The sequence below is a fragment of the Stegostoma tigrinum genome, chromosome 31, assembly GCF_030684315.1.
Source record: "Stegostoma tigrinum isolate sSteTig4 chromosome 31, sSteTig4.hap1, whole genome shotgun sequence".
Taxonomy (NCBI): domain Eukaryota; kingdom Metazoa; phylum Chordata; class Chondrichthyes; order Orectolobiformes; family Stegostomatidae; genus Stegostoma; species Stegostoma tigrinum.
The window spans coordinates 38,021,910-38,038,559 of record NC_081384.1 but is presented as its reverse complement, the minus strand read 5'-3'; the positions used below and the strand labels follow the sequence as shown (position 1 = coordinate 38,038,559).

Here is a 16,650-nt window from a genome sequence, read left to right as displayed (position 1 = left end):
TTTACGTTGGGATCTCACTGTGCATTTGAGATTTGGGTGACATTATGCCTTTAAATTGGGATCTAACTGTACATTTCAAACATCTGGTCATTAGATTGGGATCACACTGCAAAGGATTTCATTGGGATCTCACTGAAAGAAATTCAATTGAAATCTTACTGTCCAGGATTCAATTGGGATCTCTCAGTGGCAAATCCAATTGGAAACATACAGTCCAGGATTTGATTTTTTTATTTACTCACAGGATGTGGGCATCACTGGCTAGGCCAGCATTTATTGGCCCATTGCTAATTGCCCAGTTAAGAGTCAACCACATTGCTATGGGTCTGGAGTCACAAGTAGGCCAGAACAGATAAGGATGGCAGTTTCTTTCTCCAAAGGACATTAATGAACTAAGTGGGTTTTTACAACCATCAACAATGGATTCATGGTCATCATTATATGCTTTATTCCAGATTCTTTATTGAATTCAAATTCCACCATCTCCCATGGTGGGATTTGAACCCAGCTCTGGAGGATATTTGCTGAGTTTCTGGATTAGTAGTCTAACAATGCTACCACAAGGCCATCACCTCCCCAGTCAATTAAGATCACACAGTCTGGGATTCAAATGGGACCTGCCTCGCTGCTGGTTGTACTCCAATCTTAATATTTAAATTTCTCACTGTTATCTCTTAGTGGAATATGATGCATGATCTTAAACAGATTCATTAGCTCCAGCTGAAATAAAGAAGCTAGAGATGGGGAAGAGGTGATGGGGGAGACAAGTGCCAAGAAAGAGACTAACCTGGGCAATCATTTGAGGTGTTGCATCAACAGGGCTGGCATCGGGGTAAGGTATCAGCAGTTTGTAGACATTGTTCCACGATTGGGCCCACATATTCCCTGCCACAGCAGAATGATAATATTAACCAGATGCAGAAGGCAGAAATACTCTCACACTGTGCATTGATCAGACAACTCTCCAAAATCATATTTATGCTGGTATCAACTCAGAACATCTATGGCTACAGCCACAAAACTGTCCTTCCATCCTACATGGCTCATTTGAGACCATTCAATCTTTTGCGTCAGTTATGGGTTCAAGTCCACTCCAGAAACTTCAGTGCAAAATCTAGGCTGACATTCCAGTGTGATCTGAGCATCAGAGGGAGTGCTGCACCGTTTTAGGCACTGTATTTTATGAAACCCCGTCTGTGCTCCCTTGTAAAAATCTCATGACTGTATTTGAAAAAGAGCAGGGAAGATCTCCCAAAGGTCTGGTCAATATTTATTCATCAATCAACTTACCAAAACAGCCTATCTGCTCATTATCCTATCACTGTGTCTGGGAGACACTCAACTTGACAATGTACATATTTGAGAAATGCTTCGCTGATGCAAAACAATTTTAGGATAGCCAGATGTTCTGAAAGGTGCTACATAAATGCAACTTTTCAGGCTATCTCCCGTGCTATATTATTCAAGTTAAATCTTCACAGAACCATATCTACAGCTTCCACAACTGCACATAACAACTAAAGTATAAAGTCAACACATTTTGCTGCTCCTATAATCAACATTGCGGTGCACGAAAACCCACAAACCCATTGCACTTTTTCAATCAACTCTCAACTTTGAAAACCCAAAGTTTCCTCAGACCCGCCAGTTTTCCTCTCTCTCCCTTGTTCAAATTTCTTAAAGCATTCCCAGGTGGCATATAAATGTTTTCTTAAAAGTGTGGGAGACCATTTAGCCCATGGCAGGTACTGGCTGGTACTGGCATTCAAACAGTGCCACTTCCTCTGCTTTCCTCATAGTCCTGTAATTACTAATTCTACTGAGTACTTATTCAACTCCCTTTTTAAAGTCGCTCTTGAATCTGCTCCCGCCAGCCTTGCCGGCAGTGGATTCCATATATCCATCCACAGATTCCAACGTTCCCATCTCTGATTTACTTGTGAGTTGCATTATGTCTGTGTCCCTCCATCACTGGAAATAATTCCTCCTTGTTTATCTGACTTTTATGTCCAGAAGTGCTCTTACAGAACTGGTTTTTCTTCCATCACTAAATCACCCATGGTACTTTTCTTCCATCTATTAACTACCACCAGTAAATGACCCAGGCTTCCAATCAAATAATTTACATGTAAAGCCTCTTAAGGGTAATGCAGATCATTAAAGGTGAGAAGAGGTAAGGATCTGTTCACTTGATTTGTAATTTCTAACAAACCTGTTCAGAGATGTTATTATACCCACCTGGAAGATGTGGGACTTCAATCTGGGTCCTCTCAGTACAAGGGTAGGAACACTACCACTGAACCACAAGAGGGACCCAATTCCCTTCCTTAAATTAACCTATTTTTTCTAATCAACCCATTCAGAGATGTTATTACATACCTTTGGAGCAGGTGGGGCACTACCCCTGCCCCACGCAAAAATGTCCCTGTTGACTTTCCCAAACCTTTATCTTTGTTTTGAATGGTTGGATCTTTGGTCTTAGTCACCTCTAAATCTTGTTTCGCTGGTCACTCCCTCTAATGGTGGTTCCTTATCTTTGGTATTTCTCTGGTAAATCCTCCTTGCTTTCTGTCAGAGACATTGATATCCTTTCTGACATGTGGTACCCAGAATTGAATAGAAAACTATAGCTGAGACCTTTGTCTCCTAATGCTGTCCTCTATTTCTCAATTAACCACCTTTCCTGATGCCCTCAACTCGTCAATTACTGGCTTCTTTCTTTTTAATACAACTCTCTTGTAATTTTAAAAAATCGCAGTATCTGCCCTTGCCAATTATCACTTCATTTTTTTACTTCACCATCTGTTTCAAAGTGCTTGAATGGGTGTTGTTTCAACGCTGTGTTCATCTTTACTGCAACTTCCTGTTTGAATCCCTCTAACCCACCAATGACTTAGAAACAAATCGCTGATCCTTCATCAATAAATCCTGGAACTCCCTCCCAAATAACATCACAGGAGCCCGTGTACTAATTGGACTGCAGGGGGCCAAGAGGCAGTTCATCACTGCCTTCTCCAGTGAAGTTAGGCAATAGGCAACAAATGCTGGCTCAGCTGTGACACCCACATACCATGACCGAATAAACATGTCCAGGGGCAGCTGTGGAATTGAAGGAAGGAAGTATCTGGCAGATAGGTACGACAGTGACACCCAGAATAAGTTGATATTTTAAATGTCTTCATTACCCAAGAGATGGGCTGGGATTGGACCCTTCAGGTTGATATATGCGTTTCCATATTTCTTGTGCAATGCTCTCCTGACATATGCATGCAGGTTCAGGTACAAGGGCTTCAGCTCGTTGTAAATATTCTCCAAATCTGCTTCAAAAGTTTTGGAATCATAAAGGGATCTCCAGAAAGCTCCTGTATCAGCATGACCTGGAAACAAAATGGAGATTGTATCATTCCAAGGTAAAGCACACATAAATCAAGTTTCTTTATCTCCCCTCATACTGGGAGAGCAATGCATGAGCACATTGAAATTATGACTGGATGATGCAATAAGACCCTTATATTTTTGACAAACCTAACAACTAGCTGTAAGAGCTAAATCCACGGCGCTCTTCTTGTTAAGTCCCCATGGTCGCAGGGTGACTGGTTCAGGCAGAAAAGTTCAAAATGCGTTTTCTTGCAAATATAAACTGAGCTGCACGTATCCTAGGAGTATCTGATGGGGACAGTGTAGAACAAGTTTGGAAGGATTTTTTTCAGCAATTTCTAATTTATTTACAGAGTAGGGGTTTTACTAACCCTGTACTGTGTCTGCCCTGGAAGTGTTTATTGGGGACAGTGTAGAGGAAGCTTTACTCTGTATCTATCCCCATGCTGTACCTGCCTTGGGAATGTTTGACGGGACAGTGATCAGGAAGCTTTTTTTTATGCATTAATGGGATGAGGGCATTGTTGGCTAGGCAGCATTTATTGTTCATCCCGAGTTGCCTAGAGGGCAGTTATGAATCAACCACATTGCTGTGGGTCTGGAGTTATGTGAAGGCCAGACCAGGTGAGGATGGCAGTTTCATTCCCTAAAGTGCATTAGTAAACCAGATGGGTTTTTCCGACAATTGGCAATTCATGCAACCCCATGCTTTCCCTGTATTGGGAGTGTTTGACGGGGACATTATAGAGGAAGCTTTACTCAGTATCTAAACCCATGCTGCCCCTGTCCTAGGAGTTTAGATTCTAACATTGAAAACAGAGAATTAACATTACATGCTTTGAAATTACATTTCTTTTGAGGAAGGAGCTGACAGTCTAATCCAGGCTGGATGAACTCTGGATGATTGCAGTTAAACAACGGGGACAAGAGGCAGTGTTGTATCAGTCACAAGTATTCAGCAAATTAAATTTCTGGAAGTTGTACTTGAGCAACATCCCATTCCCTTGTACACCAGGGTGTCTCTTACCATTCAGTCTCGCTGCTTTGTTGCTTAACTCCACATATCTCTTGAAGTTGGTCCTCATTTTCTTTCCTGAGGCATCTCTCCATCCTTTCCAAGCAAACAGCAGCTCGTTGTAGTCGTTTGAAGTTGCCATGATATCTGTTAGATCTGTAGGTAATTGACAGGTCAGACAGTGTGATAGCTAAGGCAATAAAGCTGTGGGCCCTGGTAATGAGCAGGAACCTGCAGGGTTTCAGCACTCAGTCACACTCGGCATCAGAGTGAAAATCAGCTCAATGCCTTCTCCTTCCTCAAACCCTTCAAAAAAAGTCATATTTATTCCAATAATTCTGTCTAACACTGAAAAACTAGTTTGTGCATGCTGTAGGAGTTGTCTGCGTATGAGAGGGTTATGAATCTGTACCTATTTAATCAAGTGTATACAAATGAAGTATAGAATGTTTGTTGCACGTAATTATAGGAAGGATATGGGAAAGATTCACTAACATTATATCTGTAAGAGTGAACTGGTATAGTTCTAAGAAACAGTTCGCATTGAAGCCATGATACGAGAACTATTTAAAGTAAAGTGATGGCAATAGTAAGAGTGCAGGATAGTTTCTTGAATTAGTGAATTGTGAGGTTTACTGCTCGGGGATGGAGGAAATGCCTTTTTTTTGCCGACGGCTTTTTGAACAGAGGCTCACATGGATCTATTGAAGAAAAGATTATTCTGACAGGTAAGAAGGAGTAGGAGCTGAAGCAATGACACTGATCATTTGTTTATTTTGCTGGGGCGGTGCAGTGGCTCTGCAGTTAGCACTGCTGGCTCACTGCGGCGGGGACCCAGGTTTAATTCCGCCCTCGAATGAATGTTGTCTCCCTGTGTTTGCGTGGATTTATTCTGAGTGCACCGGTTTCCTCCCATAGTTCAAAGATGTGCAGGTTAGGTAGATTGGCTGTGCTAAAGTTCACCTGACTGATTCCTGGGATGAAGAAGCTCTTTTGTGAGGAAAGATTGGACAAATTGGGCCCACTTTTAGAACAGATAAGTGATCTTATTGAAGAATATAAAATCCTGAGGGGAGTTGGAAAGGATGGAAGCTGAGAGAATGTTTCCCTTGCAACAGAAACTAAACCTAAGGGACACAGTTTAAAATTCAAGGGTCTCCCATTCAAGGTTAAGATGAGAAAATGTTTTTCTCCCAGAGTCATAGAGTAATACAACACGGAAACAGGCCCTTCGGCCCAAATTCATCCATGCTGACAATGGTGCCCACTCAGCTAGTTCCAATTGTCTGCATTTGGACCATTTCCCTCTAAACCTTTCCCATCCATGTACCTATCCAAATGTTTTTAAATGTTGCTATTGTACCTGCCTCAACCACTTTCTCTGGCAGCCAATTCCATATACACACCACTCTCTGCGTGAAGAAGTTGCCCCTCAGCTCCTTCTTACTGTCACCTTAAACCCATGCCCTCTATTTTCAATTCTCTAAGCCTGGGAAAAAGACTATATACATGCATCCTATCTATGCCCCTCATGATTTTATACACCTCAATAAGGTCACTCCTCATTCTCCTACATTCCAAGGAATAAAGCCCTATCCTGGCCAGCTTCTCTCTATAACTCAGGCCCACCAGACCTGACAATGTCCTTGAAATCTTTTTTGACCACTTTCCAGTTGAACTATGCCTTTCCTGTAACAGGGTGACCAAAACTGTACACAGTACGCCAAGTGCAGCCTCACCAATAACTTGCACAATTGTTACATAACATCTCAAATCCTACACTCAATGTCTCAAACAATGAAGGCCAGAATGCCAAATGCCTTCTTCGCCACCCTGTCTACTAATGACGCCGCTTTCACTGAACTATGTACTTGTACTCTGAGGGCCCTCTGTTCCACAATACTCCTCAGGACCTTAGCACTTGCTGTATAAGTCCTACCTTGGTTTGACTTTCTAAATTGCAACACCTCACACCTATCTGTATTGAACTGCATTTGCCAATCCTCAGCCCACTTCTCAGAGAACTAAGAGACTGCACCATTCTCTTTCCCAGAAAATAATGGAGCTAAAGTCAATACTGAGTTAGTCAATACTGAGTTAGTCAATACTGAGTTAGATAGATTCTTGATTGATGACAGATTCAAAGGGTATAAGGAATAGACAGAAAGTAGAATTGAGGCCACAATCAGATTAGTCATGATCTTATCATATAGCAGAGCTGGCTGGATGGGCTGAATGGCCTATTGCCTTTCCTAATCTGTATTGTGTACGACTGTAATCTTCAGCTGTAAGCAATGCTCACATCATCAGCACTTGTGGAGTCGGTGACAATGTTTCTATTATCTTTCATTTAAACTCTCATTTTAAACACTGCAGAAGTAAAGAGAAGATAATGCATTACTAAGGGTTTTATATGGGTGATGGAGTGCTGCTTCTTGCTACTGATGTGTCACAGGAAATTGCCAGGAAGGCATCTTGACGGAAAGTTGATAAAATCAAGATGGTTGCATGTCCCAGACATAGTGCATGTTTCCTCTTATAATTATGTCATTCAGAAATAAATAGGAGCTAATTGTAAGGAGAAAATACCTCTGGGAGCCACATTTTACTGCAGCACTATAGTTACATGCTGAGTAACAATGTGCCTGTCCACCAGCTACAACTGTAAGGAGCGTACCAAAATGAAACCCTGGCATTTTATGGGTATCTGTAGATTTGACTCGAATGTTTTGAATGAAGCCTGGATAAGAACGGTTGCTTCTTATGGAGCAGTGAAGGTTGAGGGGGGCCTGACTGACATGTATATTTACTTGTTAAAATTAACCTATTTTTCCGAATCAACCTTATTAGAGACATTATTGTGCACCTCTGGACCGGTTGGGAATTGAACCTGGGCCTCCTGGATCAGGGTAAGGGATCCTACCACTGCATCACACAATGGCTTCCCTGTTTACTTACTAAAACCTTTATCATCATTTCCAACAGAGATAATGGGAACTGCAGATGCTGGAGAATCCAAGATAACAAAGTGTGAAGCTGGATGAACACAGCAGGCCAAGCAGCATCTCAGGAGCACAAAGGCTGATGTTTCGGGCCTAGACCCTTCATCAGAGAGGCGGATGGGGAGAGGGTTCTGGAATAAATAGGGACAGAGGGGGAGGCGGACTGAAGATGGAGAGAAAAGAGGATAGGTGGAGAGGAGAGTACAGGTGGGGAGGTAGAGAGGGGATAGGTCAGTCCAGGGAAGATGGACAGGTCAAGGAGGTGGGATGAGGTTAGTAGGTAGGAAATGGAGGTGCGGCTTGACGTGGGAGGAAGGGATGGGTGAGAGGAAGAACAGGTTAGGGAGGCGGAGACAGGCTGGGCTGATTTTGGGATGCAGTGGGTGGAGGGGACGAGCTGGGCTGATTTTGGGTTGCGGTGGGGGAAGGGGAGATTTTGAAGCTTGTGAAGTCCACATTGATACCATTGGGCTGCAGGGTTCCCAAGCAGAATATGAGTTGCTGCTCCTGCAACCTTCGGGTGGTATCATTGTGGCACTGCAGGAGGTCCATGATGGACATGTCGTCTGAGGAATGGGAGGGGGAGTTAAAATGGTTCACGACTGGGAGGTGCAGTTGTTTATTGCGAATCGAGCAGAGGTGTTCTGCAAAGCGGTCCCCAAGCCTCCGCTTGGTTTCCCCAATGTAGAGGATGCCACACCAGGTACAATGGATACAGTATACCACATTGGCAGATGTGCAGGTGAACATCTGCTTAATATGGAAAGTCAGCTTGGGGCCTGGGATGGGTGTGAGGGTGGGAATACCACAACATCCTAAAATCAACTGCCAATCTGACGTGTTTGTTTATTCCAACAAAGGTTCCATACCCTCTCTTACATAAGTTTAGAAAGGAAGCCATGCTGCACCAAGTGATCATATCACCACTCCTCCATCCCACATCTAGGTGCTCTGGCCTAGTGCCTGTACCTAATCTGATTGGGCCTTTTCTTATTGTCGACTGTCCATCAATGAAAATGTGGCAAACTTCTATGGAGCTTCGACTGTACAAAGTTTGATATAAATAACATCTCTTGGCAGTCCCTGATGGAGGATGTTCTCAAACGTTTAACCCTTATTGTTCCCTTTGGAAGACACTGCTATAATCTAGTGTGTGGGATTGCTTCGACTTCGGCTTCAGCTTCAACCACACCATAACTAGCTCACGTGGATATGATCCTTGTCCATGACTCCACTTTAGTAGAGTGTGATATCAGGGTACAGATGTTTACAGACTGTGGATCTCTCACACAACCACAAACATGAGTCCCTCAAGCCTGCCACCAAAGCCCTGGTCAATATTATCGATGTGTCTGGTGTCAAGGCAGATCCCAAAAAGCAGGAATCATCAAGAACTTTCCCATTGTCTTGCATAGACAATGAATTCCAACACTTTATGGGCATGGTTGCAGCAATTATCTACCCAACCTGGCACACATCAATGAACTGCTATAGCAGCACCTTAAAGAGCTAAGCTTAGCACTGGGACATGTGCCAGGCCTTTAATACCATTAAGAAACATACCTGCCCATCTGTCAAAGGCATCCGGAACACAATCATGATATTGCACACCCCGAAGCAGGAAACAAATTAATTGGTTCAGAGATGGTAGGAACTGCAGATGCTGGAGAATCTGAGATAACAAGGTGCAGAGCTGGATGAACACAACAGGCCAAGCAGCATCAGAGGAGCAGGAAAGTTGATGGTTTGGGCCTAGACTCTTCTTCAGAAATGCGCCAACTATCATTTCTGAAAAGGGTCTAAGCCCAAAACGTCAGCTTTCCTGCTCCTTTGATGCTGCTTGGCCTGCAGTGTTCACCCAGCTCTGCGCCTTGTTATAACAAATTAACTGGAGTGGGCAAATTTGAAATATTGAAGATTATAGATACCACCAGAGCACTTAAGACCATGAGCAGACAGGTGAAAGTCCTTCAATTAAGAGAAGGGGAAAAATAGAAGAGTTGATGCAGTGAAACAGAAGAAAAGAATGCAAACCAGGCAGAGAAAAGGAGTGGCCACATGAGTTCACAGCAAGAAGGTAATATCCTGTAAATGGACCAAATTGAAGAGTTTGTGGAATGTCCAGTCGCTGGGAACTGATGTGCAGAGAGAGGATGGTTATCGAGTTATTAGGACAGTGCAGCAAGGTGAATGATAAAGAGAAGAAACCAGAACATCTCTACCATGATGGGTGGTTTGATGACACAACGTAGCAGAATGATAAAGAGAAGAAACCAGAACATCTCTACCATGATGGGTGGTTTGATGACACAACGTAGCAGAATGATAAAGAGAAGAAACCAGAACATCTCTACCATGATGGGTGGTTTGATGACACAACGTAGCAGACACCTAGCTGGATGTGACAGTTCCCGGGGAAAAATTCTTCCACACTATCATTTAGATCGGGATGCGTTTAAGAAATAGACTTTATGAATCTGAAACCGAAGGTTGAAATTGGAGCAGAGAGAATCTATAACTTCCGCCAGTATACAGTACAGAGTTACAGTCATTTCAGATAGTTCACTGCCACCAATCCTCTCTTCCCTTTACAGTGTCTGGGTCCTGGTGAAGGACATTAAATGGGTGAAGGTATAAGATATCTGCCCGGCACTTACCAGGATCCAAAGGGTGACAAGTCCCATTTGTACGACATGCTTTTGCAACACTGTAGGTAGTTTCCATTTCAGACAGGATATTGTTGTACTGAAAAAGGAGAAATGCTGCCATGTTAAAAATATAGCCATTTAGATTCTATAAACTCAACAGCAGGAAGCTGCAAAACTATGGTGATTAAATGTGCTGTACTTTGGAAGAGATTGCATACTAAGTACAGTACATTGTCATCAGTAATTCACACTGAATACTTTATAGAGTGATTAGTAGTTCACAAAGAGTACTGCATGTATCATTAGCAATTCACACTGAATACTGCACAGTGTAATCAGTAATTCACAATTAATATGCTGCAGTGTAATCAGTAATTCACAATGAACACTGCGCAGTGTAATCAGTAATTCACAATGAACACTGCGCAGTGTAATCAGTAATTCACAATGAACACTGCACAGTGTAATCAGTAATTCACAATTAATATGCTGCAGTGTAATCAGTAATTCACAATGAACACTGCGCAGTGTAATCAGTAATTCACAATGAACACTGCGCAGTGTAATCAGTAATTCACAATGAATACTGCACAGTGTAATCAGTAATTCACAATTAATATGCTGCAGTGTAATCAGTATTTCACAATGAACACTGCGCAGTGTAATCAGTAATTCACAATTAATATGCTGCAGTGTAATCAGTATTTCACAATGAACACTGCGCAGTGTAATCAGTAATTCACAATGAACACTGCACAGTGTAATCAGTATTTCACAATGAACACTGCACAGTGTAATCAGTAATTCACAATTAATATGCTGCAGTGTAATCAGTATTTCACAATGAACACTGCGCAGTGTAATCAGTAATTCACAATGAACACTGCGCAGTGTAATCAGTAATTCACAATTAATATGCTGCAGTGTAATCAGTATTTCACAATGAACACTGCGCAGTGTAATCAGTAATTCACAATGAACACTGCACAGTGTAATCAGTAATTCACAATGAACACTGCGCAGTGTAATCAGTATTTCACAATGAACACTGCGCAGTGTAATCAGTAATTCACAATGAACACTGCGCAGTGTAATCAGTAATTCACAATGAGAAGAGCCATTCATTAGGATCATTGCTGATCCGAAATTCCTCACACCCATTTTCCTGGCTTTTCCCTGTAACCTTTGATTTCCTGACTGACACAAGAATTTATCTCAGCTTTAAATATACATAGAGATTCTGCCCCATCAGCTCTCTGTGCCAAGGAGTGCCAAAGGCTCACAGTCCTCTGAAAGAAGAAATTCCACCTCATCTCAGTCTTAAAATGAGCCCCTTTAATTTGAGATTATGCCCTCTAGCCCTCAAGTCTCCCATGTGTGTGGCATGGTCATATCGTGGTTAGCACTGCTGCCTCACAGCACCAGGGACCCGGGTTTGATTCCAGCCGTGGGTGACTGTCTGTGTGGTATTTGCACATTGTCCTTGTGTCAGAGTGGCTCCCACAGGCCAAAAAGTGCAGGTTAGGTGGATTGGCAATGGGAAATTGGCCATAGTGTTGTGAAGCCTCAGTGGATTCGCCATGGTAAATGTGGGATTACAGGGCAGGGGGCTGGGTCTGGGTAAGTGCTCTTCAGAGAGTCAATGTGGAATTGATAGGCCAAATGGCCTGTTTCCCGACAGCAGAGATTCTATGAGGGGAAGCATCCTCTCAGCACTCACCCCATCAGACTCCTTAAGGATCCTAAATGTTTCAATGAGATCACGTCTTGTTCTTCTAAACTCCAGTCTCTACATGTTTGACCTTTGCTCATAAGACAATCCCTCCACACCAGGAAAGATCCTAGTGAACTGCCTCCACTGAAATAACATCTTTTATTAAATAAGGGGAGAAAAACTAATTTCAGCACTCCCGTTGTGTTCTCACCAGTACCTTGTACAATTACAGTAAGACTTCCCTACTCTTATATTCCAACCCCCTTGAAGTAAGGGCCACACTCCACTCTCACCTTCCTGATTACCTGCTGCTCTTGTGTGCTAGCTTTCGGTGTTTCATGCACAAATTCCCCCATGTCTCTTTGTGTTGCAGCTTTCTGCGGTTTTTCTCCTTTTAAGTAATATCATGTTCTTTTGTTCTCCCTTCCAAGGTAAACAAGTTTAAGTTCTTTTCAAGGGCATGTTTCATCCTCAGCCTTTTAGTTCCCTCCCATCTATTGATGACCCTTTATCATTCTAGAGCCCACTATCAATTATTCTCTCAGTCTTCTCCTTGAGCAGTTTAACCTCAGTTACTTTTATCTAAACGTGCAACCTAGTCCTTTATACCTGGAAACATTCTCTTAAGTCCTTTCTATATTCTTTCTATATCCTTCCATGACAATGGCGCCCCAGCAATAAGTTTTGCCAAACCTTCCCTGCTTTTGTCATCCATTCATCTATTTTTAAGCTCAGGGCCACTTATGTTTTTGACTCACCTCTCAATCGATCCTGTCACTCTCAAGGATTATTCACTTTCAATGAAACTTTTGCAGAAAGCGAAATAAATGATTGAGACACACACATGAATTAAGGCAAAGGTGAAAAATCAGAAGGACTTTTTTAAAAGAAGTCATTGTTAAAAATGGTTTTCCTATTACTCTAAAATTGAGATTCTACATGGACAGATTTGTTAATGCCACAGAGGTATTTCATCTGTAATTGTAAATTTGACACATTAAAAACCCACTTACATGTTCAATAAGTTGCAATTTTTTCAAGTGATTAAAAGCCTGAAAGGACCAGTTCTCAACAATTCAGTGATTGCTAATTGATTGCAGTTTGGGGAGTGACTTCAAGATGTTCACAATGTGGGTTAATTTATGTAACAGATTCTGTTTAGTGCTTTTAAATTCTTCCATGCTTCTAACCCTAGCTTTTAGTGTTCCTGTAACTTTAGCAGTTTGTTTACTTTTCTTTGAGTCCATATCAAGCCTTAGGCATTTAGCACAATGGGCATAAATCAATTACAAATAAAAATAGAAAGTGATGGGGAAACTCAGCAGGTCTGGTAACATCTAGGGAGAGAAAACAGAGCTAACATTTTGATCCTTCTGGGCTCATAACATTAACCCTGTTTTTCCCTTCACAGATGCTACTAGATTTCCTGAGTTTCTCCAGAACTTTCTGTTTTTGCTTGCTTCAGATTTATTGCATGCACAGTTCTTTATTTTCATTTTAAAGCATAGGTCTCAGGCTTCCATAATAAAACACAAGACAATTGGACAGGACACTCCAGGAATTACTGTGGTTTCAATGGAGCAATGACAGACAGCCCTTGCGGTGTCACTATCATTAGTGCTGTTAAATCCGAGCATGTTGGCTCAGTGGCTTAGCACTGCCACCTCATAGTGCCAGGGACCTCGATTTGATTCCAGCCTTTGGTGTCTGTGTGGAGTTTGTACATTCTCTCCGTGTCTGTGTGGGTTTCCTCCAGGTGCTCTGGCTTCCTTCCACAGTCCAAAGACATGCAGGTTAGGGTCTTACTAAATTGCCCATAGTATCCAGGGACATGCAGGCTAGGTGTGTTAGCCACAGGAATTGTAGCATTACAGGAATTGGGTGGGATGCTCTTAGGAGGGTTGGTGTGGACTTGAGGGGCTGGATGGCCTGCTTCCATACTGTAGGGATTCTCTGATTAACTGAAGGCAAACAATCAAGAATTCATATCAAACACTATATGAACACAATTAGAAACATGGGTGAAACAATGCATGTTACCAAGTCAATAATATATAATTCAAAACATTGCCCTATTATAGGAGCAGTAAGTAACAGGAAATTTGGCATAATACATTTAATCTTTCTTATTAATAACTACAAGCTACAGCCAATAATCACATCAACACTTAAATGACAAAATCGGTGTTTCTCCTTGTTTGTAATTACCCCATTTGTAATTCACAGTAAGTGCTAAAGGACACAAACAGTAATTGATATCAAATACTAAATAACATGTTAATCAATCATGTCAAAGATTACAGATATAATCAGTCAATTATACTAGTTACTAAATGGCACATTCAGTAGTTTATGTTAAATTCAATGTGGCAAATTTAACAATTCATATTGAATTTGGATAATATTCAATGCAATCACTAAGGCATAACAAATACTACACAACACATTAATAGATTCCATTGAGTATTGTTAGATATAAATAATAATTCTAATTAATCTGGAATGCATGAGGCAAATCTGTTATATACATCATATATCATATGCTGATTATGATGGGCACTTTTCCTGAATAAATGTCCTTGGCTCACAATCCATAGCGGTCTATCCTGTGCCTTATCACAATAAAATGTGCTGGATCCAGTCTCTGTCTTTTCCTAACTATGTTCAACAAATATCTTTGTTTGTTCACTCTGCTTGGTGCTTCGACATTTTTCTGTCCAGCAGGTTTCTATCAATCGTCCACCATACTCACATTTCAAAGCAACTTAACAAGTTGGCCCAAATGTTAAAATCAGGAATTTATACCAAATATTTCCCAGAAAAATCTGTAATTTAGATTATGCCTAGAGGGGTGGCACAGTGGCTCAGTGGATAGCACTGCAGCCTCACAGCACCAGGGACCCGGGTTCAATTCCAGCCTCGGGCAACGGTCTGTGTGGAGTTTGCACATTATCACCGTGTCCGTGTGGGTTTCCTCCAGGTGCTCTGGTTTCCTCCCACAGTCCAAAAATGTGCAGGCTAGGTAGATTGGCCATGCTAAATTGCCCGTAGTATTCAGGGGTGTGTGGGTTATAGAGGGATGGGTCTGGGTGCATATATCAAGGAGCGGTGTGGACTTGTTGGGTCAAAGGGCCTGTTTCCACACTGTAGGTAATCTAATCTAGAATGGTTTTCCATAACCAGGTGCTTTGAAATACCTATCACTTGTGTTTTTTAAAGTGGACATTTTCTTTGAACAGTTCCTTGACATCTTTTGAAGTCCCAAGGAGTTTGCGTACAAGCATATCTGTTCACAATCACAAACGGTGCCTTTCCTCTGTCAAAGGGGCATTCTTTACAACTCCGAAAAGAGAAAAATATTAAGCATACAGGCAGCACTCATCCTTTATGCTCCCTTACCCCCCCCACCCACACCAAACCATTCAACCTAAAGTCCTCCCATACCAACTACCCCAATACCAATGTAACAGCTACTTCCACCATCATCACCTCCTCCCTACACCCACCATGCCAAGCATGCCACTGAGTTCAACGGCAAATTGGCAATGACCTTGAAAGTGATGCCCATTTCTATGAAAGAATAAATTTGAAAAAAAAGTTGGACTCTGTTGAGGCTTTTTGGGCCCAATCTTCTGTTTTATCTTGAGGCTGGAAACAGGACGTAAGTCCTTCTGGAGAACATTGCATTTTCTCACATACTTGCTGCACATTGGAATATGGCAACAGGTATAGATAATTTAGTCCATCAAACTTGCTACTCCATTAAATTAAATCATGGCTGGTCACTTATCTCAACCCTGATTTTCCAAGCTATCTCCATGATAACACTTGATTGTAATTGTTATTGAGGTACCTATTGAGTTATGTATTGAAACAGCTCAATGACACAGCTCTCTGGGTTAGAGAATTTCAATGTCTTACCATGCACTGATTGAAGAAATTCTTCCTCATCTCAGTTTGAAATGATCTAACCTTTATGATCCTGAATCTAGGGGAGATATGCTTCCTGCATTTGCCCCCTCACTCTACATGTCCCATCCATGCCAACCCATTTCAACCTAATGATCCCTATATCCATTCCTTATAGTCCCTCATATCCTTATGCCAACATAATGCCTACATCCAACTCATCCCCTTAATCCCCACACCTAGCATGCCAACTCACTTAGCATTCACAAATAACCTTGCAAAAGGAAGAACAAAAATAGCTATTTAACTTGATATTCTCTGTTGCAAGTTATATTTTACTGAACAAAACACTCTCATCCATGAAAGCACATGTTGATGGTTCTTGACAGCTCTTGACAGGCTGACACCTGTTGACATGACTAGACACTTCCTAAATCTTGTTGACAATCCTTGACACATCCACAATTTCTGACACTTCCAACCACTTTGTGACAGGTGTTGACAAGTTAGACATTCCAAGGGATTCATGCACCTTTTACATCCAATCTTATCCACAGTTACCCATCCTAATAGCAGCTGACATCCCAAAATGAACTCTAGCACCTACCTCCAAAGGATACCCGATTCTCACTACATCATAACATGTGACCTGAGGGTATAAATGTCTCATAAGAAATCAGATCACTTGCAGCATGATATCCTATGAGAAGCGGACTACATTATACTACAGTTTAATGTAAGCCCAGCCACTGATGTGCTTGTGAACGTAATGTTTTACATAATGACTAGTTGTAATAAATGTCTATTGTATCCTTCAATACCACATTGACGATGCCTATCTTCTTACATTATAAAGGATAACATAAGCTACGCTACACTGGTAACATATGTTGTTGGTAATGAAGCTCACATAAACTTCCACGATCAGGGGTGAACTGGGATGATGTCCACAGGAGTATCTCAAATGCCCAAAATGGAACTCTG

General features: G+C 41.8%; 1 protein-coding gene across 1 annotated transcript in view; it reads right to left on the bottom strand.

Annotated features, from left to right (window-relative positions):
• The window catches only part of ace (angiotensin I converting enzyme (peptidyl-dipeptidase A) 1), a 135,852-nt gene that overhangs the window by 24,942 nt on the left and 94,260 nt on the right, over positions 1 to 16,650 (bottom strand). Inside the window, exons 15-18 of the mRNA XM_059638649.1 lie at positions 10,053 to 10,140; positions 4,406 to 4,549; positions 3,186 to 3,377; positions 788 to 885 (exon numbers count right to left, since the gene is read on the bottom strand). Of these exons, the coding sequence (XP_059494632.1) occupies positions 788 to 885; positions 3,186 to 3,377; positions 4,406 to 4,549; positions 10,053 to 10,140 (522 nt within the window). The remainder of the gene's footprint in view (positions 1 to 787; positions 886 to 3,185; positions 3,378 to 4,405; positions 4,550 to 10,052; positions 10,141 to 16,650) is intronic.